The 27,566-nt window shown below is 46.2% G+C and overlaps 1 protein-coding gene across 1 annotated transcript; it reads left to right on the top strand.

Annotated features, from left to right (window-relative positions):
- Positions 1-341: 341 nt before the first annotated feature.
- LOC130543102 (uncharacterized) lies at positions 342-24,540 on the top strand. The gene is made up of 3 exons (XM_057308956.1): positions 342-1,100; positions 1,202-1,294; positions 24,440-24,540. The coding sequence occupies exons 1-3, from the start codon at positions 342-344 to the stop codon at positions 24,500-24,502; spliced, it is 915 nt and encodes a 304-aa protein (XP_057164939.1). The 3' UTR covers positions 24,503-24,540.
- Positions 24,541-27,566: the final 3,026 nt, after the last annotated feature.

Genomic DNA, 27,566 nt, shown 5'->3' with positions numbered 1-27,566 from the left:
GAACAGAGCACTGGGAAGAGAGGGAGTGCAATGCTCAGAGAAAGGGTCAGCGTATGTCACAGAGGGGCCTCCCGGATTTGTTGAACTAATTGGTTGGAACTTGTCCGGATCCACAGTATCCACAATTCTGCAGATGGGGTTGAACCAGAAAAGTGCTATTTTGTGCTGTTATTGTGACCCTCTCCTACCACCCCCAGGGAGGTGTGAGGGGGCCGGGACGGGGCGGGGGGAAGCACAGGCTCGCTCGGATAAAACTCCCTGGGGGAACCCGGAACGGTGCGCCGACGAAGACAGTTGCCGTGACGGCCAGAGGCCACCAGGGGGCAGTACCTCCCCGGCCTATGTCAGTCAGAGCGGGCACGGACCCCCAGCTGTCGGGCGGGAGGATGGAGACAAATGCGGCCACCAGGCAAGGCCCTTTCTCCCTCTTTCTGTCCTTTCCTTCCCTGCGGGGCGCAGCACGCCGGCCGAACCGGGGCGCGGTGCGCCCGGAGCCCGGGCTGGAGCGGAACCGCAGGGCCGCCCCGGGGAGCCCTCGGAGCCCTTGTCACCGCTCGCTGCGCACCCCCACCGCGGCCTCCCTCCGCTCCTCCCGGAAAACTGGGGAGCAGCCGCCGGGCGTCAGGCACTTCTCAGGCCCCGCGGGCGCCGGCCGGCCGGGATTGGGGTTCAGGAGCGGAGGGGCAGAGGTCACCCCGCGGCTCCTCCCACGCGGCCGCCGCCGCCGCCACCACCTGTGCCCGGAGCCCCAGACGCACCCGGCCGAGCGGAAGGTGCTGAGGCGGCCCAGACCTGCTCCGGGAGGGCGGCTGACGGGGCGTCCAGTCTGGCCACATACTTTTGTCTCCCGCACCCGCGGGTGTGGCCGGGACAACCGGCAATGCGGCCGAGCCACAGAAGCCGCAGTGGCGCGCAGTGACCACAAGGGGGCGTGTGGAGACGCCGCAGGGCCCGTGGTCGCGGGGACCCGCGCTTCTCAGAGGCCCCAGCCCGCCACAGTGACAGGGCAAGCACCGTATTGCTTTGGACCCGCTCCCTACCCCCTCCTAGCTCAGAACGTCCCCCGGAGTGCTCTGAACACAGACCTAGTCGCCTGCAAGGTGCGGCCAGCCTGCGTCAGGGTCAGGGCCGGGGTAACCGCGCTGGTGTCTGCAGGGCCCTGGCCCCCGGGCTGAAAGCGGTGTCTCTCTCTGTCCTTTAGATTTCTGTGCTTGCTTTCTGCCTCCTTGACCGGATCCAGGAGTCCTGGCTTCCTGGGGAAAGAGGAGCAGCAGAGAAGTGGGCTCCGACTCAGGTGCGTGAGCTGAATTTGGCGCTGCGTTTACACGTGAACCGCCCTCCCGCAGTTGTGCGAAGCCCCATATGCCCTCTGTCTTTCCTCCCTGCTGCTGGCTAAAGCCCATCTCGTGCCCACCATTTTAAATCCTTAGGAAGCTGGTGTTGAGAAGAGCCTTCAGGAAGCTGACACAGCTACCTCCCCCAGCCAGAAGGTTGTGCTTTTGCCATTCGATCGTAAATTGCAGTTTTCTGGGGCTTTCGAGTTCAGGTGTTGAAAGCAAGAGAGTGAAATCTAACTGTAAATATCTTTCTCCTTAAAATTGTTCTCATGCTTTTCTCCCTGGCTGCTACCCCTTTGGCACAAGGAACACAGGCAGCTAGGCTGGGCTGATTTCTGAGTCCACAGCCCAGTGGGGACCAGAAAGAATGTTGGTGTCCCCAAGGCAAGTGCTCTGTCTGCCTCAGGGTCCTGGGCTGTGGTGTGACCAGGCCACTGTCGTCATGAACTGAGAAAAGGAGGCAACACTGAAAAAGAGCAAAGGCCTTTATTTGGGGTCTCAGGATTGCCGTTCAGGGAGCACAGATTCTGAGGTAACCAGAATCTCATGTGAGGAAAGCAAGGATATTTTTTTTATGGGAAAGAAGGAAGGGGTAATTACATGATTTAGATATAGAAGAGAAACAAAACCTCCTTTTAATTCGGTGCTGACCAGTTAGGCTGCTTCTGATGGCGATCATATTGATTATTTTATTGGTGCTATCAAATGAAACTATCCCTGGTATGTATTAATTAATTTTACTGTCCTCATATGATCTAAATGCCAGTTGCTCTGTTGAAATTTTATGAGCAACTGCTTGTAAAACTATTGCTGCTTCTGGCCCAGTTCGAGTTCATTAGTTGGAAAAGAAAATGGAGCTTCAAAATGGAGTCTCCTACGTCCAGAAGTTTTATACAGTTCTACAGTCTCTGGCTGTAGCTACAACGAGGGTCCAAGGTGAGCAGGATTTCTGCCTTGATTTGGAAGTTGGGTCTGCTCATTCAAATGCTTGCTTCTTGCTCAGTGAGCAATGCCCTGGGGGAGAGAAGGGCAGCTGTGCAGCCTCTGAGGCGGCCAGCTCGTGGGCTCATCTGTGTGGTGGGCTTGGAGGAGCTGGCTTGGTGAAGGTCTGGGGGAGAGCTGATCTGAGCCGAGAGGAGCTGGGCTAGGAGATGAGGCAGGGAGTGCTGGCCACACCCACCCGTAGGTACAAATGAGTCAATCAAGCCTTGGCCTTGACCCCCACAATGCCTGATCGGCCTGTCAGTGTTTGACCAGTATTGTGTGACTTGAAGCAGTTTCCTACTAGAGTCAAACCACGTTTCAGTCAACTTCACAGCCCACTGCCCACAGGGGCCCTGGTCTCCACCCCCACAGCAAGCCTCCACTCTCCTGAGCCTTGCTCAGCGCGCCGTCCTAGAAGAGCCCATCTCGGTGGTCCTGGTTCTGCCTCCACATCACAACAGTACGAGGCTGCCCTGGCTTGGAAAACAGGACTTGGCTCTCTTTCCTGCTGTCCCCTGCAGAAGGGTGGGGAAGCTTTTCTCTTCATGCCCGGCAGTGCAGCTGAGAGCAGGCTGACGTTTTGAAGTGGGCTGTACGGGCGGCCTGGACAGGCGGAGGCAGTGAGATGCAGAGCATCCTGGGTAACCCCGCACCGGAGGCGGTGGCTCTGTAGGGCTACCAGCCCGTCTTCGGGAGCATGGGCCTCCCTGCAGCGTGGTAATGGCCAGCCTCTTTCCTCCCAAGGGTGGGCCCTGTCTGTCCTCACTGCACCCAGGCCTTCAAGCAGGAGAGAGAGTGGAGACTTGAATTCACCTTTGGGACAGACCTTACTTTGTCCCCAGGCCCAGACACTGGAGGAAATGCCTTTTCACTGCAGCCTGGGACTCAGATCCTCTCATTTCCTGTGCGAGGATCTGCCTTTCCCAGGACATCTGACAGAGAGGTCGCTCATCCAGTTCTGGAGAGGGACAGCAGCCCCTCCGGCAGGGACGGCCCGACAGGGTGGGCACCGCAGGGCCACAGCGCAGCAGCAGCCGCATAGCCCGTATCCGTGTGTGGAGCACATCACGAATCCAGCCCCTCAGCATCAGGGGAAACTCACATTTGCTCAGAACATCCACATTCAGGATGCTGGTGGCTGCCCACGTCCCCGCGGGCATCACGTATGGGCCTTGGCTGCACACAGGTGGTTTTCTCAGAAAAAGGCAAATCTGCCTCAGGGGTGGATTTCAGTATGGACTCCTCCTTTGGACACAGGCTGCTTGGAGCCTTAGGGTGTAGCTTACCTGGGGCTTAACGCCTCCAGGCTCAGGTCCCAGCTGGAGCACCACACGGGGTTCTGTGCTCATGTCTGTCCCCCTTTCCCCACACCAGCTATTTTAAAGCCCTCCATTCCCTTCAACCTCCTATGGTACCCCTTGCCCTCTGTTCTTGGCAGCTGCCCTAATTCCGGGAGAAAATAGAACCAATAATCCACCCCCCTCAGCTTCCAACAAATAACAACGCTACGTAACATGACACTGTAACTACATATAACTACACAGGTAGGAATAGCAGCTCCCAGCCTCCCCCCCCCACTTCTCCTGTCACACCGGAGGAGGCTTGCCGTTCCGCCAAACCTGGCTCCCCCATGTTGAGACCGATGGCTGTGGGAGGCAGCCTTTAAAAAGTCTCTCGTTCTGTCTTGTCCTCTCTTGCTCCCTCACTTACTTGCTCTCCTAGAAGCAGGCTGCCATACAGTGAGCTGCCCTACAGAGAGGCTCGTAAAGCAAGGAACAGATTTCCTCAGTCTAAGAGCCTGAGAGGAACTGAGTCCTGCCAACAACCCTGTGAGTCAGCCTGGAAGCAAACCCTTCCTCAGTCAAGCCTTCAGATGAGACTGCAGCCCCAGCAGACACCTTGATTGAGAGCCTCTGAGCCAGAGGACCTAGGGAAGCCCATCCAGATTCCCAGCTCATAGGAACTGTGAAATAATAAGTGTTTATAACTATAAACTGCTAATTTTTTGAATAATTTATTAGACAGCTCTAGATAACCAATACAGGGGCTCTCAGGCTTGTCAGTTTTTCAGCCCTGAAAATTTTGAAAAAATTTGGGGATCCACATAAGGTTGCCTCATTTTTATGTTCCCAAATACATCTTGAAAAATGACAACCAATTTTTACTTTTCTTAATATATTTTTTTAAAGATTTTATTTATTTATTCGACAGAGATAGAGACAGCCAGCGAGAGAGGGAACACAAGCAGGGGGAGCGGGAGAGGAAGAAGCAGGCTCATAGCGGAGGAGCCTGATGTGGGGCTCGATCCCAGAACGCCAGCATCACGCCCTGAGCCGAAGGCAGACGCTTAACCGTTGTGCCACCCAGGCGCCCCTTCTTAATATTTTTATAGAAGAAGGAGCACTTTTTCATTGTAATGATTTTTTAAAAATCACAGTGTTGTTTGCATACAAAACAATTCATCCATTTAAAATTTGAGCAATTTTGATAACTCTAAATAATTGTATACTAACTTCCATCATCAGGATATGAAATGGCTTCCTCATCCTAGAAAGTTTCCTCATGCTCCTTTACAGTCAATCCCTTCCTCTCAACCTGGGCCTCACTCAACTTTTGTTGTGCTTAAGAGGAAGTACATTTGAATATAAAAAAATGTAGGAAGGATGTCCTCTCAAAATAAAAGGTGACATTTAAACTGAATACATTTAAATTTGTAAACCAAACTTTCATTCATTCATACAGGGCCTCATTCACCCCTACACTGATGTCTGTTCTTCAGGCTCGTCTGCCATCTGTGTTAGGAAGCTAGGCTGCTTTCACAGAGTTCCTGATGCAGTGGCTTAACTAAGACAGAAGCGTTCTTACTCCCTCATATTCTGCTGCAGAGCTAGGTGGGCAGTTAAGGCAGGTGAGGCCCCACTCTACAATGTCAAGGTCACCCAGGAACCCAGGCCAGGGGACCGATTCTGCCAACCTCTGTCGGTGATGTCTTTCTTGGGTCCAAAGTAGCTGCTGCAACTTCTTAGCAAACAGGAAGGGAGAGAATGTGCGGAATAAGTGTCCTTAAGGAAATAACCTTGAAATGTCTCATGTAAGTTTGGCAGGTATCGTATTGGCTCAAATAAGTCAGATGACCAGACCTAACTATATGGGAGGCGGGGAAACATGACTATCCTGGGAAACTAGTGCCCAGTTAACAGCTGAAGGATTCTGTCACTGACCAAAAAAGGAGACAGCTAGCAGGATCCTCATTCTTCTAAACTGTCAACCCCTGCCTGTCTTCTGGTTCCAACCATCGGCACTTCAAGTGTTTCTCATCTTTAAAAATACTTCGTTGGACCGCTCACACTCTGTCCCTTTCCTCTTAATCAGTCCTCAACCCGACATGCCTCTGAGGCCCTGGGGTCCCATTTCTGTTGAATTCATGCTTCCCAGTGCTTCCCTTACTGGATGTTTCTTCAGCTTCTAACTCACTGATGCTCTTTCTTCCCTTCATTCATTTGCTATCATAACCTCATGTTTATTTGTTTTTTATTTTTAAACATTTTAATTCCAAGATAGTTAACACACAGTGTTCTATTAGTTTCGTGTATACAGTGCAGTGATTCAACACCTCTGTACATGGCTCAGTGCTCATCACAGTAAGTGCGCTCTTAATCCCCATCACCTATTTCCCCTGTCCCCCCCTCCACCTCCCATCAGTTTGTTCTCTAGATTTAAGAGTCTGTTTCTTGGTTTGTCTCTTTATTTTTCTTTTGTTTTGTTTCTTAAATTCTACATATGAGTGAAATTGTATGGTATTCGTCTTTCTCTGACTGGCTTATTTGACTTAGCATTATACCTCTATATCTGTCCATGTTGGTGCAAATGGCAAGATTTTGTTCTTTTTTATGGCTAATATTCCATTGTGTATGTGTGTGTGTATGTGTGTGTGTATATACACACACACACATAATATATGTATACACACAAATACACACACACACAGACACACACACACACACACACACACCATCTTCTTCATCCATTCATCTATTGATGGACACGGGCTGCTTCCATAGTTGGCTACTAAAAATAATGCTGCAGTAAACATAGAGGTACGTATATCCTTTCAAATTAGTGTTTTCATATTCTTTGGGTAAATACCCAGTTGTGCAATTACTGGATCAAATGGTAGTTGTATTTTTGATTTTTTGGGGAACCTCCATACTGTTTTTCACAGTGGCTTCACCAGTTTGCATTCCCACCAATAGCGTATAAGCGTTCCTTTTTCTCCACATCCTCATCAACACTTATTGTTTCTTGTATTTTTATTTTAGCCATTCTGACAGGTGTGAGGTGATATCTCGTGTGTGTGTGTGTGTGTGTGTGTGTGCGTGTGTGCGTGTATGCTTTTTTAAAGACTTTGTTTATTTAAGAGAGAGAGTGAGCACATGTGTGTGCTTGAGCAGCTGTTGGGGCAGAGGGGGAGGGAGAGAGAGAATTTCAAGCAGACTTCTGCTGCACGCAGAGCCAATGCAGGGCTCATTCTCACAACCCTGAGCTCATGACTTGGGCTGAAATCAAGAGTCGAACACTGAACCAACTGAGCCACCCAGCCGCCCTGTGAGTGGGTTTGTTTTTTAAGGTTTTACTTTATTTTTAAAGATTTTATGTATTTATTTGACAGAGAGAAAGAGAGGGCACAAGCAGGGGGAACAGCAGGTAGAGGGATGAGGAGAAGCAGGCTCCCCGCTGAGCAGAGAGCTGAATGTGGGGCTCAATCCAAGGACCCTGGGATCATGACCAGAGCCAAAGGCAGATGCTTAACTGACTGAGCCACCCAGACCCCAAGATTTTATTTTTAAGTACTCTCTACACGCACCATGGGGCTCAGCCTTACAACCCTGCAATCAAGAATTGCATGCTCTACTGACTGAGCCAGCCAGATACCCTTCATTGTGGTTTTGATTTGCATTTCCCTGATGATGAGTGATGCTGAGCATCTTTTCATGTGTTTATTGGCTGTCTGTATGTCTTCTTTGGAAAAATACCTATTCATGTCTGCTGTCCATTTCTAATTGGATTATTTGTGTTTTTTGGTGTTGAGTTGTAGAAATTCTTTTTTTTTAAAAAGGTTTTATTTATTTATTTGACAGAGAGAGAGACAGCCAGTGAGAGAGGGACCACAAGCAGGGGGAGTGGGAGAGGAAGAAGCAGGCTCCCAGTGGAAGAGCCTGATGTGGGGCTCGATCCCAGAACGCCGGGATCACGCCCTGAGCCGAAGGCAGACGCTTAACGACTGCGCCACCCAGGCGCCCCTAGTTGTAGAAATTCTTTGTATATTTTGGTTATTAACCCCTTATCAGATATGTCATTTGCAAGTATCTTCTCTCATAGCGGTTGTCTTTTAGTTTTGTTGATTATTTCCTTTGCTGTGCAGAAGCTTTTTATTTTGCTATGGTCCCAATAGTTTATTTTTGCTTTTGTTTCCCTTGCATCAGGAGACATATCTAGAAAAACGTTGCTAGAGCTCATGTCAGAGAAATGACTGCCTATGCTCTCTTCTAGGATGTTTCTGGTTTCGGGTCTCACATTTACATCCTCAATCCATTTTGAATTTATTTTGTGCATGATGTAAGAAAGTGGTCTAGTTTCACACTTTTGCATGTAGCTGTCCAGTTTTCCCAACATCATTTGTTGAAGAAACATCTTCCCATTGCATATTCTTATCTCCTTTGTCAAAGACTAATGGACCATATAATTGTGGGTTTATTTCTTCATAACCTCATGTTAAAGCATTCATTTCATCACTCCTCATTAGTCCCTTCTCTGGGTGACTCATCTGCTGCCTTCTGTCATCTCCCAGCAATTCCCAGGGCACCCCTCTCTTGTCTTCTTTCCTCTGTACACTCACCTGAGTGGATCCACTCCCAGGATAGGTCAGTTAGGATTGTGTTTGGCTGCATGTGGTAGAAACCCAACAAGTGGTGGCTGATAGAAGCAGGGGGCTCATCTTTCTCAGGGAACAGGGAGTGTGGGGGCAGGCCATCACTCCAGGGCTGACTTTTACATGCCTGCTTTGCTAGCCTTCATGCGTGGCTCTTTTCTGTCTGGTGCAATAGGGCTGCCACATCTTCAGGCATCACATCTGCATTCCAGGTAGGACAAAGAACATGGGAGAGTGGCAAAAAGAAGATGCTGACTGACTGTGTTACATTTCACCAAAGCTATCTTTTTCCGATTCCCCCCAGAACTCCTGTTTCAGAACCAGGTCCACAGCCTCTTCTAGCTACCAGACTGTCATGGGAAGTGAGTCGTCTAGCCAGGCACAATACAGACCTGAAAACAAACAAACAAACTGGCAGACAAGAATATGCAATGGGAAGAGAGAAGAGATGAATACTGGATGGGAAAGTAGCAGTGGGCACCACTCACAACGTTAGCACCTATCTGCTTACAACTCAGAAATTCATAATTTCTATGCAAATGGCCAACAAGCACATGAAACAATCCTAAACATCACTCATTGTCAGGGAAATGAAAATCTAAACCATAAAGAGATATCACCTCATACCCATTAGGATGGCTACAATGAAAAACAACAGACACAAGTGTTGGTGAGGATGTGGAGAAACTGGAACTCTTGTGCCTTGCTGATGGGAATGCAAAATGGTGCAGCTGTTGTGGAAAGTAATATGGCAGTTCCTTAAAAAGTTAGGTAAATGATTACCATATGATTCAGCAATTACTTATCTAGGTATACACCCAAGGGAATTGAAAACAGGGACTCAGATAGATATTCGTACAACCGTATTTATAGTGACGTTATTCATAGTTGCCAAAAGGTGGAAGCAATCCAGATGTCCATTGACAGATGCATGGATAATCAAAATACTGTATACAGTTGACCCTCCAACAACATGAGTTTGAACTTAGTGGGTCCGCTTCTATGCAGTTTTAAAATTAATATGGTACAGTACTGTAAACATAGTTTCTCCTATGATTTTCTGGATATTTTTTTCTCTAGCTTACTTTATTGTAAGAATGTAGTATATAGTACATATACAAAATATGTGTTAATTGATTGTTCGTGTTATCAGTAAGCTTTCCAGCCACCAGTAGACTATTAGTAGTTAAGTTTTTAGGGAGTAAAAGTTGTATGCAGATTTAAAAAAATAAATTTTTTTTTTTTTTTAAATAGGCTCCACACCCAGATGGAGCCCAAGGCAGGGCTTGAACTCACAGTGCTGAGATTAAGACCTAAGCTGAGATCAAGAGTCAGATGCTTAACTGACTGAGTCACCCAGGCGCCCCTATTTGCAGATTTTTTTTATTGTGCTGAGGGTCGTTACCCCAACCCCCAGTGTTGTTCAAAGATCAACAGTATATGTACAATAGAATAGTAATAAATCTTGAAAAGGAATGACGTTCTCATCGTGCTACAACAGAAATGAACCTTGAAGACATTATGCTAAGTGAAAGAAAGACACAAAAGTACAAATATTATATGAGTCTACTTTTATGAAGATCTTAGAATAGGCAAATGCATACAGACAGAAGGGAGACTAGGGCTGGGCAGTTACTAAGCGCTGGGGGGACGGAGGGGTGGGGAGTTATCACTTAGTGGACACAGAGTTCAGTTTTTACAAGATGAAAAGAGTTCTGCAGATGGATGATGGTGGTGTTTGCACAACAGTGTGAATGTGCTTACGTTACTGAATTGTCCTCTTAAAAATGGTTAAAATGGTAAATTTTGTGTTGTGTATATATTACCACAATGAAAAAAGTCCTTATCTCCAGTTTTGAACTCCCATGATTTCAAGACCCATTTATTCAGGCTCTGGTTATTTTAATTTGGAGATCTCACCTCCCAAATCTGCTCGGAACTGAACTCATGAGGTCCCACACTGTGCTCCAAGTTTTGGCCCTCTGAGAACACACTCACACTCAAAGCTTTGCATGCCAGGCCCAGAGGGACTGGAACTCTGAGCTCCCCGCCAGAGGGGATGGGAGGGTCCGGACAGGCTCCAGCCTCCCCCTCGGGCCCATGGGAACCAGCCTCCTCTATGGCCCTTGGCTTGTTCGAGTCAGCCCAGATTATCTCCCCTCCAACAAACAAACATACAAACAAGCAAACAAACAACTGCTTCCTCTTTTTCTTTTGGTGGGTTCCTCTTTGGAGCCCTTGGTGTCTTTTCCCAATTAGATCTTCAGAGAAGACCATCTGTCCATGTTGCCAGGTTTGGGACAAGCAGCTGGGCTCTCCTTTGGCACTCAGCACTCCCCTTTTCCAGAATGCTGCCTGTCACAGAATGTCAGAGAGGAGAAAGTCTTGTCAAGCCTCCCTGAGTTCTGGCACACCACTTCCTCAGGACCGGGGGCTTCCCTGGGATGTGATGGGTCAGCCAGCGTCCGTCCTGCTCCGCTCTCATGCCCACACCTGCTGCGAGCCGTGTTGACTAAACCCCAGCCTGAGTCTGGAGGTCCCTGCTCTCTGCTAACAGGTGGCCCACTGCCTCCTATGAGAAGGAGGGTTTTCTCCAAAGGGACTTCCAGAGTCTGCCTACATATGAAAGAGTTGGCATAATGTGAAGCTTCCTGCGTCCCCCATCCCATTTCTACACACACACATTAATTTTCAAGTTGAACCATCTGAAAACCATGTACTAAATTTACTGGGAGACGTGCTAGATAACAGTGAGTTTGGGGGAGAAGATTTAGTTTCGGGGAACATTTCTGGTTGTATCAGGTGTGGGCGTCGGCTCAGGGACATATACAATTTCATTAATAACCACCGAAGGCCAGATCGGAGAGTGGATTTGTTATCTGTTGCTGTGTAACAAATGACCCCAAACTTTAGTGGCTCAAAACAACAATATTTATTATCTTGCAGTTTTTGTGAGTCAAGAATGGCTTGACAGGGTCCTCAGGCTCAGGGCCCCTCGAGCTTCAGTCAAGGTCCCACCGGGGCTAGTGGCGTCTCTAGGCTCAGCTGCGCCGGGGCCTCTTCCAAGTGCACTCAGTGGTGGTCGGCAGGATTCAGCTGGTTGATGCCAGTCCGCCAGAGGCCCCTGTCAGCTTCTTGCCACATGGGCCTCTCCGTGGGGCAGCTTATAGCGTGGCAGCAGGCTTCATCAGAGCAAGCAAGCTAGAGGAGGCAGCGGAAGTGTGAGCAAGATGAAATATCATCTTCTAATCTCAGAAGTGACATCACTTTTGACTCTTTTCTCCTAATTAGAAGTATGAAGCCAGGGGATGCCTGGGTGGCTCAGTCAGTGAAGGTCATGATCCCAGGGTCCTGGGATCGAGTCTTGCATGAGGGTCCTTGCTCACCAGGGAGCCTGCTTCTCCCTCTGCCTGCTGCTCCCCCTGCTTGTGCTCTCTCTCTCTCTGTCGAATAAATAAAATCTTTTTTAAAAAAAGTATGAAACCAGGTATAGCCCACATTTGAGGGGAGGGGCTCCACCAGGGCACCAATTCCGGGAGGTGGGGGTCTTTGGGAGCCATTTTTGGAGCTGCCCACCACAGAGTTCTCTCCTAGCCCAGGACGTTTCGTCTTGCAGGGAACTTTGATGGATCAGTGAACCCAATGAAAGATTGGGTGGTTACATAAGCTGACAAATCTTTTGAGCAGCTCTCCCCTGTTCTCTGCAGCTGTCTCTCCCACTAACATTGATGTTTTTAAGCACAGATGGCGAGGTTGCAGAGAAATTGGAAGGACAGGGTTTCCTCCTTGGACTTTTAAGAAGGAGAGAGTGCTTGTTCTCAAGCTGACTTTCCTCTCCTTGTCTGACTAGCTCCCCGTGGTTTGGCTTTGCTCTGTGGTTTGTCCGCATGGCTGGGCAGGAAGATGGCTTAACCCGCCCAGGCTCCTAGGCTGCGTGGAGGCAGGGCTGGCAGGGCTGATTGCAAAGTGAATCATCAGTCAAAATAAGCCATCACCAATGTAATGGGCAGAAACCCATGTCTTTGCTACAGATGCACCATGATAGATCATACTCTGTGCCTTTGCATGAGCTGTTCCCCATCTGGATGCCTCCCCACCTTGCCCATCCATCCTTCCAGGTGCCCCTTCATGAACCTTCCCAACGATTCTTGTCTACACAGCTCCTTCCATTTCTTCTCTGAAGTTGCAGAGCACTTCATGTCTGTGCCACCCGGTTTAGCTCCTGGTTACATCCTGCCTCGTCAGGTTCTTTATTTTCCACGCATGGGCCTCCCGCTCTGCCTCCAACGAGATGCCAACTTCTCCAGGGCAAGAACTGCTGTCTGATTCCTTCGGACCCACACTGGTACCTGCCCTAGGGCAGAACTCACTGATATTCAAGGGCAGAGGCTCAGTCAGGTGTCATATTTCGAGCCTCCCCCGGCTCCTTGCACTGTACCTGCCCGCGGCAGGCTTTCCCTGAACTAGTGGAAGTTGCACGTGTCTGTGGCATCTGCAGAGATGGCGCCTGGTACGGAGAAGGGTGAGAGAGAGGACTGTGGCCTCTCCCTCAGGCAGCGGTGCTGTGGGCAGAACTTGCTTCCACTCTCATCCCACTCTGCTTCTTTCACGTGTCCTGGTCCACAGGGTCCCTGTGATGCCGGCACTCGCAGGGCATCTCGGGCAGGCCCGTTGTCCTGGGGGCCCGGGGTGCACTGCCCACGTGGTGATGTCCAGTCTGGAGAAATCTCTCCGGCTGGGAAAGGAAATCTGGATCTTTATTTCTGGGCAAGCAACTCCCAACATTCCTGCCTTTTGGAAAGGGTGGTTGTTTTTCTGCTTCAGAGGAAGTGGAAGGGAAATGTGTGTGTGAGCCGCAGGGAGGCGCGGCCCGGGGGCTGGACGGGGCGGTCTGGGTGCAGCGCTGGGGACACGGGCATCGGCCCCTTGCAAGTTTCATCCTGTGGATTGTCTCCAGCTCTGCAAGTCCAACTCAGGGGACCGGGCCTAAAGTTTGCCGCCGAGAACAGGAGGCTGTGTGGTCCTTCTGGTGGAACTGGGGGCTCCTGTGACTGTGACTGGTTGCGGAGGGTGGGCTGGCTTGGAGCATTCCTCACGTTCTCCTGGGCACAGCACTTAAAACGAGCGCTTCCTGGGCACCCACTGTGCGCGGCTTTGGGAGGGTGGACATGGAAAACACACAGTCTCGGGTGGTGGGCCTTGCCCTGGAGGAGCTCGTAGCCTAAGGGGAGGAGGCCAAGGTGACATCAGAGCTTTGCATCCCTTGCTGTGGGGGCTCAGGGCCTGGAGGAGGGGCCGCCTCTGGCGGGAGGCAGCAGGGAAAGCCAGAGGAGGCCGCCCTTAAGCTGAGTCTCGACAAGTAGGAATTCGTTGCTTGGAGCCGAGGATTTTTGACAGAGAAAATGGACGATGTATGAAAGCCCAGAGGCCCAACACTGCGCAGTGCGTTTGGACATGCAGCGTGGGTTTGGCTGGGCTATCATGAGAGGCTTTCAAGCAGGAGGGAAACATTCAGGCTTGTGTTTTGGAACGATCGCTGTGTCCGGTGTGGCAGGAGGGCTCGGGGGCCGGGAGAGCAGTGCGCAGGCCCGTAGACGCTCTGGAGCGGAGCCCGGGCGAGAATCTGGGGAGAAGCAGGCCATGCAGGAGACGGGAGGGGAGCGCGGCCCTAGTTGCTGCTGGCTGTTCCGTGTGTATGCGCGTGCACCTGTGCGAGTATGAGTGTGTGCGAGTACCCACGTGTGTGCACACGTGTGCGAGCGTGCGTGGGGACTGTGCGAGCAGATGAGAGAGGAGAGCTGGGGAGCCGACGTTTAGTGATCTTCATATTGTGTTCTTCATTGTGGTTGGAGTAAACTGAGGCTCTGATATGTTAAATAACTTCCTTTCTTCATTCAATGAATATTTGATCACCTTCCATTTTGGAGGGCATATTTTACATGTTTTGCCACTTTTAGTTCTTATGGAAACATTATAAAGGAGTTAGTATTATCTCCTTATTTTATAGATGGGGAAACTGAGGCTCAGAGAGAGAAAAATCCTGGTAAGATTCAGTGGGGCGTCATGTACTCTACATGGCGTCCGTGACAAACGTCAGCTGGGACCTTTTCAGACACATGGGCTTCTCATTTTGGAAACCCCAAATCGTTTCCCTCCCTCTCTCTCTCTCTCTCTCTCTCGTACAAGGGGGTAACCTGGGTGACTTTCAGAGTCCTCCAAGGACATAGGCAAGAAGGATTGAGGGGACAGGTAAGGATTTCGTACAACAGTAAGAAGTTTACTGGCACAGCACCCTCCTTCCGGCACTTCCTCGAAGACAGAGGCCAGAGCAGCGACGGGACAGAGCGGATTCCAGGCGCTGCAGAGCTGTCTGGATGGGGAGCCTCTAGGCTGGCGCCTGTTTACACAATGTTAAGTGGAAGGAGGAACGGTCTCAATACATGCTGTAAACGAGCACTTCTGGATTTGACTGTGAATCTTGGCCACCCTGCCATCTTGTTAAAATGCCTGGCTGGGGCCTGAGATGCTGCGTTTCTAGCGCACTCCCTGGGGCCGCCATACCACAGTGTTGGGCCACACTGTGAGTAGCAAAAGATTGTAAAGGAAAAGAAATCAAGGTACCCGCAGTTAATGAAGAGGGGAACATGGACGAGAGTCTGAGTGAGAAGACAATGAGTTTTGTTTTGGATGTGTTGTGCTGGGGGCACTCACATTTTTCCTGTAGGAAACTGCTTGATGACAAGTGGGGTGAGCATTTGATGAGAGGTCAGCAAGAGGTCAGTGAGAGGTCGGAGGTGAAGATGCAGATCTGGGTCAGCTCCACCTTGGAGGTTGTAGTGGCTGCCTGGTGGGAAATGAAATTGCTTAAGCGGGGAGAGAGAGAGACAGAGAGAGAGAGAGGGAGAGAGAGAGTTTGTGAAGAGAAGAAAGAATAGGACAGGATCTGAGACAAGACATCTAAGATGGTGGAAGAAAAGAGGCCAGTGAAGCCTGACCAGGAGTGGTTAGAATATTAGGAGAACAACCAGGTTTGGGGACAGCAACCAAGTGAGAGGAGTTGGGAGGAGAGGGCGTGCTGGGTCCTTCTGTCCACTCCAGACCCTCCACGCCCACTCTTTGCACGGTGCCCTGAGCCCTGGGAGGAGTGCCTGCCACACTGCAGCAACGTGAGGAGGGAAGGAGGAGAGTTGGAGAGTGTATTTGCGAGGCTCTCAGCCTCTATCAAGGCCTCCGCTCCTGCTGGGCCTCCCTCTCACACACACTTGCTCTGGTGACTCTTCTCTGTTACTGGCCCCAGTGTACCGCACCATTCCTTCTGACTGAAGGGACTACTGACAGAGGACTGGACTGGTTTGAGAAAGGCAACGAAGCCCGTGTGTCATCCATGTCTAGTTTGGACCATCACCAATATGGAGGGGATGGTGCACAGTGCCAGAGGTTACCAGAGGAAGCCTGGAACCAGGACATAGCGTTTGGCAATTGAGAGCTCTCCTTGTTTCTCCAGAGCCAATTCCCAAATATGATGCCCATTGTTAGTTGAGGGTTGAACAAGACTTGGGGAAGAATAGACTACTCCTTCAGGAAGTTCAGCTATGAAGAGACTGAGGGAAGCTAGGCAGTTACCAGAGGGAATCCTGGAATTGAGGAAGGGGAACACAGGGCTGGAGACCCTGGAGCCCAATTACAGGCAGACAGGAAGGTGCTGTCAGAGAGGGAGAGATGGAAGATGGATGATGGGTGGAGGGGCCCCAGGTGTCCAAGGCCTCAGGATCAATACACGATGTGGAAGATTCAGCTTTGTAAAGAGGAGGCATGTTTCCTCTGATGAGGAAGCGAGGATGGGTAGGTGATGAAACAGGGAGTTTGTGGAGGGCAAGGGGCATGGACACACCTCCTCTTGGGTGCTTTGATTTTTTACTGACCGAAGAGGAAGATCTCCTCCTGAAAGTGAAGTGGGGAGGGCTGGGGAGGAAGTTTAGTAAAAGCTGTTGTCAGGAGGGACACCAGAAACCACTGGAGAAAAATGAAAGGAGGGGGAGCAGCCAGAGGGCCTTTTGCGTGTTCTGTGATCCCTGATCTCTTCGCCACGTGGGCACCCTTTATGCATTTGCCCATTGTCTCCCTTCTGACAGGGCTTCTGCCACAGCGTCCAATAGTGGGTGCACTGTACTTGTGAGGGCTCTTGCCATTGTGGGGCAATTACTTGTCCTTCAGAATTTCTCCTCCCTCCCCCCTCTGTTCCAACATGGTATCTGGGTGCAGGCCGAAGCACATGAGCCCTCTTCAGTTCACTTGCTGGCTCTGGCTGACCTGAGGATGCAGCCTCCTCCTCTCAGATCTATGGGCATCTGTCTGCTTCTGTCTGCAGTCCGCTCAGCTCACCAGGGCACAACTCTGGCCTGGTCTGGAATTCCAGATGCAAGGCCTACCCCCCTTTTACCTTCTGGGCCTCTCTTTTGAAAGGGAGAATCTGATTGGCTCAGCCTAGCCAGGGGGTTGGTTTCTCCTGGGCCAGGTCTCCACTCATGGTTCCATCAGCTCTGGCCCACCTGTGGGGTTAAATGTTACAAACATGGGCCCATAGGCTCACCCTTCAGCAGAAATTGTGGCTGGTGTATGCGCAAGTTTATATAAGAGGCTCTTAATGAGATTAACACCCTGCATTAGGCTTTGGATTGATGTGAATGTAATTGTTTCGGAAAATTCCTTTGGTTATTTCTCTGGGATGCTGAAATCTCCCTAAGAGATAGCAAGGAAGTAGCTAATGGCTCCCCAAAGATACTGCCCCGTGAGGTGGAACTCCTTAAGAGAAAATAAGTGAGTTTTCTCATCATTCCTATTTTCTTTATGACTCCAGCAGACAGATCTGACTGGTGGGAATGTGTATTCAGTGGAGGAGCTGGTAGAAATTAAACCTGTGAGTGTTCACCACTAATGCCTGGCCAGAGCGGCAATTCCCGTAGACAGAGAAAGCTCAAGATTACAGGCCTGCCTGGGCCTCATAGCTCAGAGAAGAGGCCCCAATCTACTCTTTCTGGCATAGTGGTGAGGTTTGGAAAGAGGTTGGGATTTGGAGTTGGAGGGCCTCATTTGAGTCCTCACACTGCACCATAATTTCAGGTGAATTTTTATCTCACTGAGATGACAATTTTCAAGAGACAGCATCTCAGGTTGGATACTACCTTGGGTTAAATTCCCACTAAGGTGTGGATTGACAGATTACTCAAACTTTCCCTTGGAGTCAGTTCTGACTCTAAGGATGGTATTGAGCTTTGAAGAACAGGAGTGAAAGAAATACCACGAGAGGAAGATATCAGTAAGACTAAAGCCCAGGAGTTCTATGAAGGAGATTTCTACCCATTTAGTCTTGGGCTGATTATTCTCAAGCCCGGGCACATAGATGTGGTGCCCACTGGGCTTTAAACATGTGTGTCCATGTAGCAGAAAGCCGTCACTGGGAATGTTGGTAAGGGGTTTGTCTCTGTAATGGACTTCAAAACCTGGGGTCTGTTTTTCTTGACCCTCCTTTCTTGAGATACTTGCTGACTTCCCTCTTGACTTCCCACAACAATCCTGTTTGAAAGGGATCGTTTGGAACACGGTCAGAGTACTTTGCTATGGCCCTACAGCCTGTTGACCCATGAAGGTAGGTGTTCCCTCCACAAAGAGCCAAGGTCCCTGGTTTATTGCTATTTTTCATTAAAAAAATAAAAACAAAAACTTGAGGAGCCTCCTTCCCAAAGCAACAACAACAACAACAACAACAACAACAACAACAACAACAAGGAGACCTGTCCGGTTTGTTTCTTAAGACGAGAGTCAGTCCTTCAGCAAGTCTCACATGCCACGTGCGTTTCTTTTGTAAAAGATTCCTGACTGAATGTCTCCCCAAGGACTTTGTAAGGATGATCTCACCCTCTGAAATTGGCAGAGAAGAAGCATTCCGATTTCGTTTTAGCACAAGAACAGAAAGGTGGTTGTTAAGCAGAAATTGTCCAGTCAGTAATCAGACAAGCCCAGCCCCTTCTTCCCAAAAAGATTCTGGCCAAATTCTGGAGATACTCTTTGCAGGTACAATCTACCCTAGATCCCAGCGGCCTCTGCTTCTGGTCTCTATAAGAGGTTTTAAGGCCTGGTTGGTTTCCGGGCCTCTGTAAAGGAAAAGGGGACCCAGGAAGAGTGGGCTAATGTGCAATCCTTCCTACTACGTAGAAATATGGGATAAAACAAAAACCAAATTAGTTCAGTTGCTGGAAATGAAGAGGGAATGGAAAAACATAGCCGGAAGTGGTGAGCGGCGCCGCAGAGAGCCAGGGGTGTGGGTGTGTCTGTCTCTGCTCTTATTAGGCTAGGGTAGGGCCCATGCAGAGATGAGAGTTAAGGCCTTGGGCCAGTGCCATGTGGAGGCCTGAACAAGAAAGCAAAAAAGGTGGGGCAACTGCAGGGCTGAACTCTCCATGAAAGGAGGACTAGGAAAAAAAATCCAGCCATTGAATCAGGAAGATGTCAGAAAAGTTTGCCTCTGCCTGGGTTCTGAGTGGAAAAAATAAAAGCCTTTTGAGAAAAAATGAAATCCCAACATTATGCTTTGAGAGGTTCTGGAGACTGAATGTATCTTGCCTTTGAGTTGTGGACATACTAAATTAAGAAATGCACATAAAAAGTAGTCTTGGTTATGTTACTGCTAGGACACATGCAGAAACAGTTGGAAAATCACTCTGGTCATAGGAGAGCTTGATTTAGCTCAGTGGAAGATGAACTTTCAGTAAAAAATTATAAAATGCCTGTTGAAAGATCCACAATAAACAAGAACTTGCAGACACAATAAGAAGGAGGATCAGCAAATCCAAACTTGAGATCATAGAAATACAATCTGAAACAGACAATTGATATAGGGATGTTTAAACAGTTAAAGAGATAAAAGGAAAATATAGAAGCCACAATGAAAGAATAACGCTAATGAGGAAAAATGGGAGTAACATTGATAATAAAACATATATTTGAGTTCATGTTCAGATTTAAGAATAAGTAGACTGGGGTGCTTGGGTGGCTCAGTCAGTTAAGCATCTGCCTTCAGCTCCTGTTATGATCTCTCGGTGTCGTGGGATCGAGCCCCATGTTGAACCCTGTGTTGGCTTCTGCACTCAGCGAGGAGTCTGCTTGTCCCTCTCCCTCTCCCTCTGCTCTCCCATCCCCCATGCTTGCTCTCTCTCTCAAAAAAAAAAAAAAAAAAAGAAAGTAGGCTTAAACTGAGGAAAATAGGTTGCCACCAATCAACCAACAAAACAATAAAAACCCAACAACTTCCTCTGGAACTCCACTCCCCCCACCACCAAAAAAACAAAACCAAAAAGTCACAAAAACAGCCCAAAAGCCAGAACTTGGAAAGAGAAAATGGGAGGTGTACATCTTGTCCTGGCACATTTCAGCCCACTGAAGCTTAGCATGGTTTGTGTACTCTTGTAAAGTATGCTAGCTAGCATTAGGGTTATCACGAGGCTAGGAATGTAGACACTAAGCTTGGTCGCCTAGGACACCAAAACAATCTTTCTGTTATAAAGACATGATACTGGAAAGAACTGGAAATGCTGGAACAGCAGGGTTCCTGCGAGCAGCCCCATAAGAGCATACAGTAGGAGAGAGTGAATGGAGGAGTTGTGTGGAGTCATGAGATTGAAAAAAAAGTTACTTATTTTTTTATTTTTATTATTTTTTTTAGTGTGTTGTTTTTTAAAAAATTGTACAATTGTTCGATTCAAGCATACATGGTAGAGAACTTAGGAACTGGACATGCCTGATAATCAGCCATCATCAGGATAATGAATCGATGTTAGCTTTGCCTCCTCTTCCTGCTCACATTCCACCACATATTGCTAGAGACAGTAGAGTCCACTTTCTTGCTAGTACCCTGAGCTTGCTTGGGATTGTTTTGGTTGTAGGAAAAAGCAGAAAGTGGAGATGAAAAAAAAAACAACAACCAAACCTGTTATTATTTGAGGTTATATGATGGCCGACATGGAAGACCCATGAGAATCTATGGGCAAAATATTAGAAATAATGAGAATTAAAAAAGGTCACTGGGAACAAGATTGATATACAAAATCATCAGTAGCAAAATTAAAAAAATTTTTTTTTAAGATTTTATTTATTTATGTGACAGAGATAGACAGCCAGCGAGAGAGGGAACACAAGCAGGGGGAGTGGGAGAGGAAGAAGCAGGCTCCCAGCGGAGGAGTCTGATGTGGGGCTCGATCCCAGAATGCCGGGACCACGCCCTGAGCTGAAGGCAGACGCTTAATCACTAAGCCACCCAGGAGCCCCCCAAATTTAGAAAATTTAATTAAAAATATTATTTACAATAATAGCAGCAACAACAAAAAACTGTGAACCCTTAGAAATAAATATAATAAGAGAGTACAAAACTGTTATGGAAAAATCGAAACAGGGGTGCCTGGGTGGCTCAGCTGGTTAAGCATCTGCTTTTGGCTCAGGTCATGATCCCAGGGTCCTGGGATTGAGCCCCACATTGGTCTCCCTGCTCAGTGGGGAGTCTACTTCTCCCTCTCCCTCTGCCTGCTGCTCCTCTTGTTTGTTCTCTCTCTCTCTCACAAATAAATAAATAAAATCTAAAAAAAAAAAAAAGTCAAAACAATTTATTGAAAGACATAAAATAAGACCAAAGTGGTTGGAGACAAAATATCATATTCACGGATAGAAAGACTTGGTAGCATAGAAGATGCCAGTTTTTTGTCTAAATTGAATTAAAGTTAATTCAATTGTAATGAAAATTCCCAGGAGAGTTTTTCATAGAACTTGACAAAATAGGTCTAAAAATTCAAACAAAAGAGGGAAGGCCAAAAATATCCAAAAAATCTTATACCATGATGATAATAAGAGGTTTGCCTTACCAAATAAAAAAAAAATTATACAAAGCTATAGAGTAATTTAAAAGTGTGATACTGGCATAAGGATAGAGAAATCTACCAATGAAACAGAATAGAGAGTGTAGAAACAGACTCATGTATGTTAGGAATTTGGCTTATGTCTGATAGTATTACAAAGCAGCAGGGAAAGAATGGACTATTTAATAAACTGGTTTTGGACAACAAACTATGAAAACAGATAAAATGGGATTCCTACCTCACCACACAGACAAACACACATTTCTAGCTGGATTAAAATATAAATGCAGAATTTAAAACTTGAAGATTTTAATAAGAAAATATAGAAAAATATCTTTATAACTTCAGGGTTTAGAAAATTAATAAGAAAAAATAGGAAAAAAGTTAAAGAGAAAAGTTTGATAAATTTGATTGCATGAGAATGAGAGAAATTTACAATAAATATAGTTAATAAATAATGTGCAGAATATACAAAAAGCCTTGAAAATGAATAATAAGGATACAGACAATAAAATTAGAAATTTATAGAAAGGAAAATTGAGTGGATGATGATGACATGAAAGGAATCTTACATTGTTAGTAATGAGGTGAATGCAAAATAAAATAAATAATTTCACTTCATCAGATTGACAAAAATGCAAAATCCAATAACATTAAGTAGTGGTTAGGATGTGGAGAAATAGAAACTCTTTAATAGTGCTGGTGGCAATGCAAATTCATACACCAATTTCTAGGAAAATTTTACAGTATCTGTTATAGTTAAAGAGATGTAAGTTTCACTTAAGCAACTTCACCTCCACTTATGTATTCTAGAGAAGCTTTGGTGTTTATATGTAAGGAAGTTCACTGCGGGCCACTTCGGAATAGTGAAAATAGAGAATCTAATCATCCATAAGTAGAATAAGCACGTGACTTTTGCTCTTGGGGTTAGGAGTTCAAGCCCCACATTGGGCATAGAGTTTACTTAGGTAAAAATGGATGAACTGGATCTACTATGTCAAAATGGTTCTAACTCTCAAAAAAGAAGTGAAAAAATAAGCTCTAAGATGATATTACAATGACATCCTAATTCTTTTTTCAAATTGTTGGTTATGACCCATCCATAAGTTGTGAAATCTGTTTAGTAGGTCACTGCCAGCATTATAAAATAAAATTAGAATAGAAAGAAAACATCAGAATGTGCTAGAAGTAGTTGAACAGGAGGTATTTCCATGACAGTGTCCTTTCAGATTACGTACACATGCACACATACTGGTATGTATGGATACGTATACACATGTGTACACGTGCATGTGTATCAAAATACAAACCACATTTCTTATACTGAGTATGGTAGAAAAGTCCAAAAGCCACTGTTTTATATACATTAAAGTGAAAAACAATATTATATGTTTTCAGGTCCTATAGTATGCATGGGGGTGATAAATACCAGTGTTAGGATAGTGGTTACTACTGGAATGGGAGGGAAGAGGAAGACATGAGGTCTGGGTGCGAAGATTTTGCTCTAACTTTGCTCCATTGATGCAAGTTTCATTCGTATTGTTGCAAGTGGCAGGAGTTCCTTCTTTCTTATTCTTTACTAAACAATATTCCATGTGTATATGTACCACATCTCTTTTCTCCATTCATTTGTAGATGGTCACTTAGGTTGTTTCCGTGTTTTGGCTGTTGTGAATATGCTGCAATAAACAAGGAGTGGAGGTATTTCTCTGAGAGTCTGGTTTCATTTCCTTTAGATATATACCCAGAGTGGGAATGCCGGATCATATGGTAGTTCTATTTTTAATTTTTGAGAAACCTCCATATTGTTTCCCATTGTGGCCGTATCAATTTATATTTCCACTAACAGTGCACGGAGTTCCCTTTACTCCACATCCTTGGCAAATGTGTCGCTTCTTGTCTTTTTGATAACAGCCCTTCTAACAGGTGTGAGGTGACACCTCGTGGTTTTGATCCGCATCCCCCAATGATGAGGGATGCTGAGCATCTCTGCAGGTACCTCTTGGTCATTTGGATGTGTTCTTTGAAAGAAATGTCCATTCCGTTCCTTTGTCCATTTTTGAATTGGATTTTAGTTTCCTGTGAGTTGTATGAGTTCCTTGTGTGTTTTGGCTATTAACTTCTTATCCAATATATAATTTGCAATTTGCAATATATTTTTCTGCCATTCTGTATGTTGCTTTTTCATTTTGTTGATGGCTTCTTTTGCTGTGCAGAACTGTTTGGGTTTGATGTGGTTCCACCTATTTATTTTTGCTTTTGTTGCTTGTGCTTTTGGTGTCCTAGCCAAAAATTGTTACTAAGACCAATGCCAAGGAGCTGTTCCCTATGTTTTCTTCTAGGAGTTTTATGGTTTTAGGTATTATATATAAGTCTTTAGTCCATTTTGAGTTCATTTTTGTGAGTGGTATAAGATAAGGGTCCAATGTCATTTTTCTGCATGTGATTTTTCAGTTTTTCCAGCACCATTTATTGAAGAGACTGCGATACTCTGATGGAGAGCTAGGACTAGCCCGGAAATGACAAGGAATTTGATTTAGATTTGAAGCTGGAGGTGGTAAACTGCTCATAACCTCCAAACCCTCACCAAGCCTGCCCAGTCACGACCACCTCTCACTTGTCCCCAAATGTAAAGCCCACTGCCCCTGTTTCCCAGGTTGTCAGTGGTGCAACCTTTGGGAACCCAGTAGGGCTATAACACATGTGCCCCAGAAGTTTATTTCATTAATTTTTTTTAACCAGGACATCTGGGTGAGATCCCTGTTATAAGATTTGGACATAGAACAGGTAAGTTTTTACTGGGGAAAAAAGAAAAACAGCCAGTAGGAGACCTTACTAGGAGGGCAGCCCTGCTAAGATGTGAGTACCAACTTTGGGCAATACTCAGTATTGTGAGAGGTGGTCGTGACTGGGCAGGCTTGGTGAGGGTTTAGAGGTTATGAGCAGTTTACCACCTCCAGCTTCAAATCTAAGTCAAATTCCTCGTCATTTCCGGGCTAGTCCTAGCTCTCCATCAGGGCCCTGCAAGAGGGGTCCTCACTGAAGAGATTCACTCCTTTGGTCCTATTTGGGAATCCCTCCCCTTACATGGCAACATCTTGGGGTCCAGGAAGAGAGATCTTGTTATAAATTCAGATGCCATCAGGCACTGAGGAATTAGGACTCTGTTTTTCTTTTTTTCCAGTGTGGTTCGTTGTGTAGCTAATCCTCATTGCTTATGCTGAGGTGAGGATTCTTTGGGATTTTGGAAGAAAATATCCTCACATTTTCCATTCCTTTCTTCCCAGAGACAGTTTGCTGGCAGAGTAATGGCCACCTCTCTCAGAAGCCAGATGAGAAACAGAGCTTAAAGCAGAGGCGAGAACAATGCCTATGTGGCCAGCACCATTCCTTGGTCTTTTTTTTTTTTTTTTTTTAAGTCTAGGAAAATGCAAAACTTAAAAAGGACCTAATCTCAAGAGGAGTGAAAACTGCCCTTTGGGGACAGAAGACCGTGGCTGAGATGTCAGATGCCACGTGCCTCTTTCCTCCCAGGAGGTAGATGCTCGCTTCCGGCATCACGAGCCCTGGCCTGGGTAGTCTGATGGTGGAGGCCGCACATTTGAGTGCTCTGAGGCGCTGTCCTCTGCCTCCTCACCAAAGACAGACTCCCCCAGGCCCCGGCCCCAGAGATCTCTGAGCGCCTCTGTTGTGGTGACAGCCCCGTCTTCCAGTCTGTGACCCCCCAGCGCGCAGGTGTTATGCTGCCCAGCCATGGTCCCCAAATCACCACTTGGTGCTGCTTCCTGCTGAAGCTGTGATGCTGGAGGGACAGTCCTCACCTCACGGGGCTTCTGAAGGGCATGAACACACGCTGCCTCACACAGGATCTCACTTGGCATTGTGCTTAAGGAATTGCTGCAAGTTTTGAAGAAAATGATAAAATAAAGACAGTATGTGTACACTGTTAAAATAAAAAAGCAGACAATGTTCCAGAAAACCAACAATGAAAAGCTCCTGTCTCTCAGGCCACCCACCCCAAGCCCTGCTTCCCAAAGGAAACCACTCATAATTGTGGCTTTGTTTCTTTTTTAAATTTAGTTTTTGTATTATTTTATTTTATCATGGTTTAACGAGTGAAATAGTCCTACAAGGCTTGTTCTTAAAACAGCAGCACAAGTTTCTTTTTGAGATGATGAAAATGATCTAAAATTAGAAGGTGGTGATGGTTGCACAACTCTGTGAATACCCTGAAACCCATTGAATTGTGTGCTTTCAATGGAAGAGCTTTACGGCATGTTAATTATATCTCAATAAAGCTGTTAAGAAAAGGAAGGACAATAAATGCTTCCAACAAAAGCAGTCTCCTGACCGCCCCCGACTTTCCTGCTTCACAGAAGCAACCGCTTTCAATTAGTGTGATCTTTTCCTCCACATTTCTAAACTAATTTGCTTGCAATGCTATTTCTTGAATGTTCGGTTTTAGTCATTTACCGACTTCCTGTTAAAAAAAGATGAGGTTTTAACCTTCTTTCATATTACTTACCCTGGCCCCCACTATACCAAATGCGCACTTCCCATCCCCCATCTTTCTAATACAGCGTCATTAATATTTTGGTTTGCTCAGTATTCTGTGTTTACATTAGTAGGAGAACAAACACTCCATTGGCAGCTGCTCAGTTGTGTGACGTGGAGGAGGACTTCCAAGGGTTTGACTGAGTCTCAGTGTGTCAGCCTATTTTTTCGCCCTACTGCACTCCCACTTCCAGTACCTGGTATGGCTGATTCCCAGATGTTTTGAGGTATCCACAGTGTAAATCATTTCAAGGCTCTCTACATTGTGGTCTTGGAATACAGTTTTTGTTTGTTTGTTTGTTTTTCAGAGGGTCTGTGGGTTATTTATCCCTCATCCATCTGTTGTCCAATTTCTGAAATTTTGTCACTATTTGCTCATTGTCCATTCTCTTGTATTAAAATCAAATGTATTGAGATACAATTAATATTCCATACAACTCCCCCATTTAAAGTGTACAAGTCAATGGATGTAGTATATTCACAGAGTTATACATCCATCACTTCAATCAATTTATTTTACACTTCGATTTATTTTTCTTTGAGGGTTTATGCCTTCAAACTTTTTTTTTTTTTTACTGTATCTGTAGTGGGGTTTCAGGAGCTAGTAGAGGCTAACATGTGTATTCAATCTGTCATATTTCATCAGAGCTTCTATTTAATGTCTACTTACCACTTCTTGATTTATTAAATTTAGACATTATTTAAGGGCTTCTTGCAATAATAGGTGAAGATTAAACTCAGTGATATAGTTATAGTACTATTTTTATTTGCTTCACTAACTACCTTTATAACTTTAAAGACTTTGGTCATCTTTTTGTTTCTTGTTCTATCAACTATAGACAGCATCTCTTCTTTTTTTTCCTCGTTCTTTTCTTTAAAAATATTTATTTATTGAGAGGGAGTACGTGAGCATGGGGAGGGGCAGAGGAAGGAGCAGAAGGAGAGGGAGAGAGAGAGAATCTTAAGCAGACTTCCCACTGAGCACGGAGCCTGAGATGGGGCTTGATCTCAAGACCCCGAGATCATGACCTCAGCCTAAAGTAAGAGCCAGACATTCAACTGACTGAAACACCCAGGCCCCCATTGGCTTCTCTTCTTTTCATTTACATCTCTCCTTTGCTTACGTCTCTTTTACTTAAATCTCTTGTCATCTGCAATTTTCCCTCTGTATTTTTTCCCTTTGCATTTTTAAGGCTAATACATTCAGAACTATAGCCATTATTAATTTTTATGCTTTGCCTATATGTTGATGCAAAAGTTAAAAGTCAATAATACAAATTGTTTATATTATGAATATGTACATACTTTCATTGCATATTCAACTAGAGCACTGATTACTTTTCTTTCTTTTTTTTTTTTTTTGCTCAGTTTTAATTTTTTCCTGGAATTTTCAACTGACTTTCTTTTCTTCTTGCATTGTCTTCCTGAGTTACGTGCTTCAGTTCTTTTAACTAACCAAGAATAGTCAGCTATAGAAACCACCTTTCTCCTTGATTTTCATTCTCTGAGGGGTCACTGCGGTCTTGCTCCAATCTAGACGGATTCTCACTGTGCTGAATAGTTTTTATCCTGGATCCTTAACCTTCGGGGTTGAATCTATTGTTTCCAGGATCCTGTGTTTTCTTCTTTCTTGTTTTGCACTCTCTCTCTCTCTCTTTTTTTTTTCTCTGAAACACATCCTCAAGTGTATTAATAAAAAAGGTAGTAAAGTTTTTTTTCCTCAAAGGTCTCAAAATATCTTAATTTTAATCATTCTGTGATAGTTTGGCAGGGTATATAATTCTGTGTTGAAACTAAATTTTTCTCAGAAATTTGAAGGCTTTGTTCCAATGTTTTCTAGAATCCCATATCTGTGATGTA

Source organism: Ursus arctos, unplaced genomic scaffold (assembly GCF_023065955.2).
Source record: "Ursus arctos isolate Adak ecotype North America unplaced genomic scaffold, UrsArc2.0 scaffold_8, whole genome shotgun sequence".
Lineage (NCBI taxonomy): Eukaryota > Metazoa > Chordata > Mammalia > Carnivora > Ursidae > Ursus > Ursus arctos.
The sequence above is the reverse complement of the archived record's forward strand: the minus strand, read 5'-3'. Positions and strand labels throughout refer to the sequence as shown.

Excerpts from the sequence above, each read along its gene's own strand:
- LOC130543102 (XM_057308956.1), top strand. The coding sequence starts at position 342 with ATGTCAGTCAGAGCGGGCACGGACCCCCAGCTGTCGGGCGGGAGGATG. Across the intron at positions 1,101-1,201 it reads CAGACCTAGTCGCCTGCAAG|ATTTCTGTGCTTGCTTTCTG; the intron begins GTGCGGCCAGCC and ends TCTGTCCTTTAG. Across the intron at positions 1,295-24,439 it reads AGAAGTGGGCTCCGACTCAG|AGACAGTTTGCTGGCAGAGT; the intron begins GTGCGTGAGCTG and ends CTTTCTTCCCAG.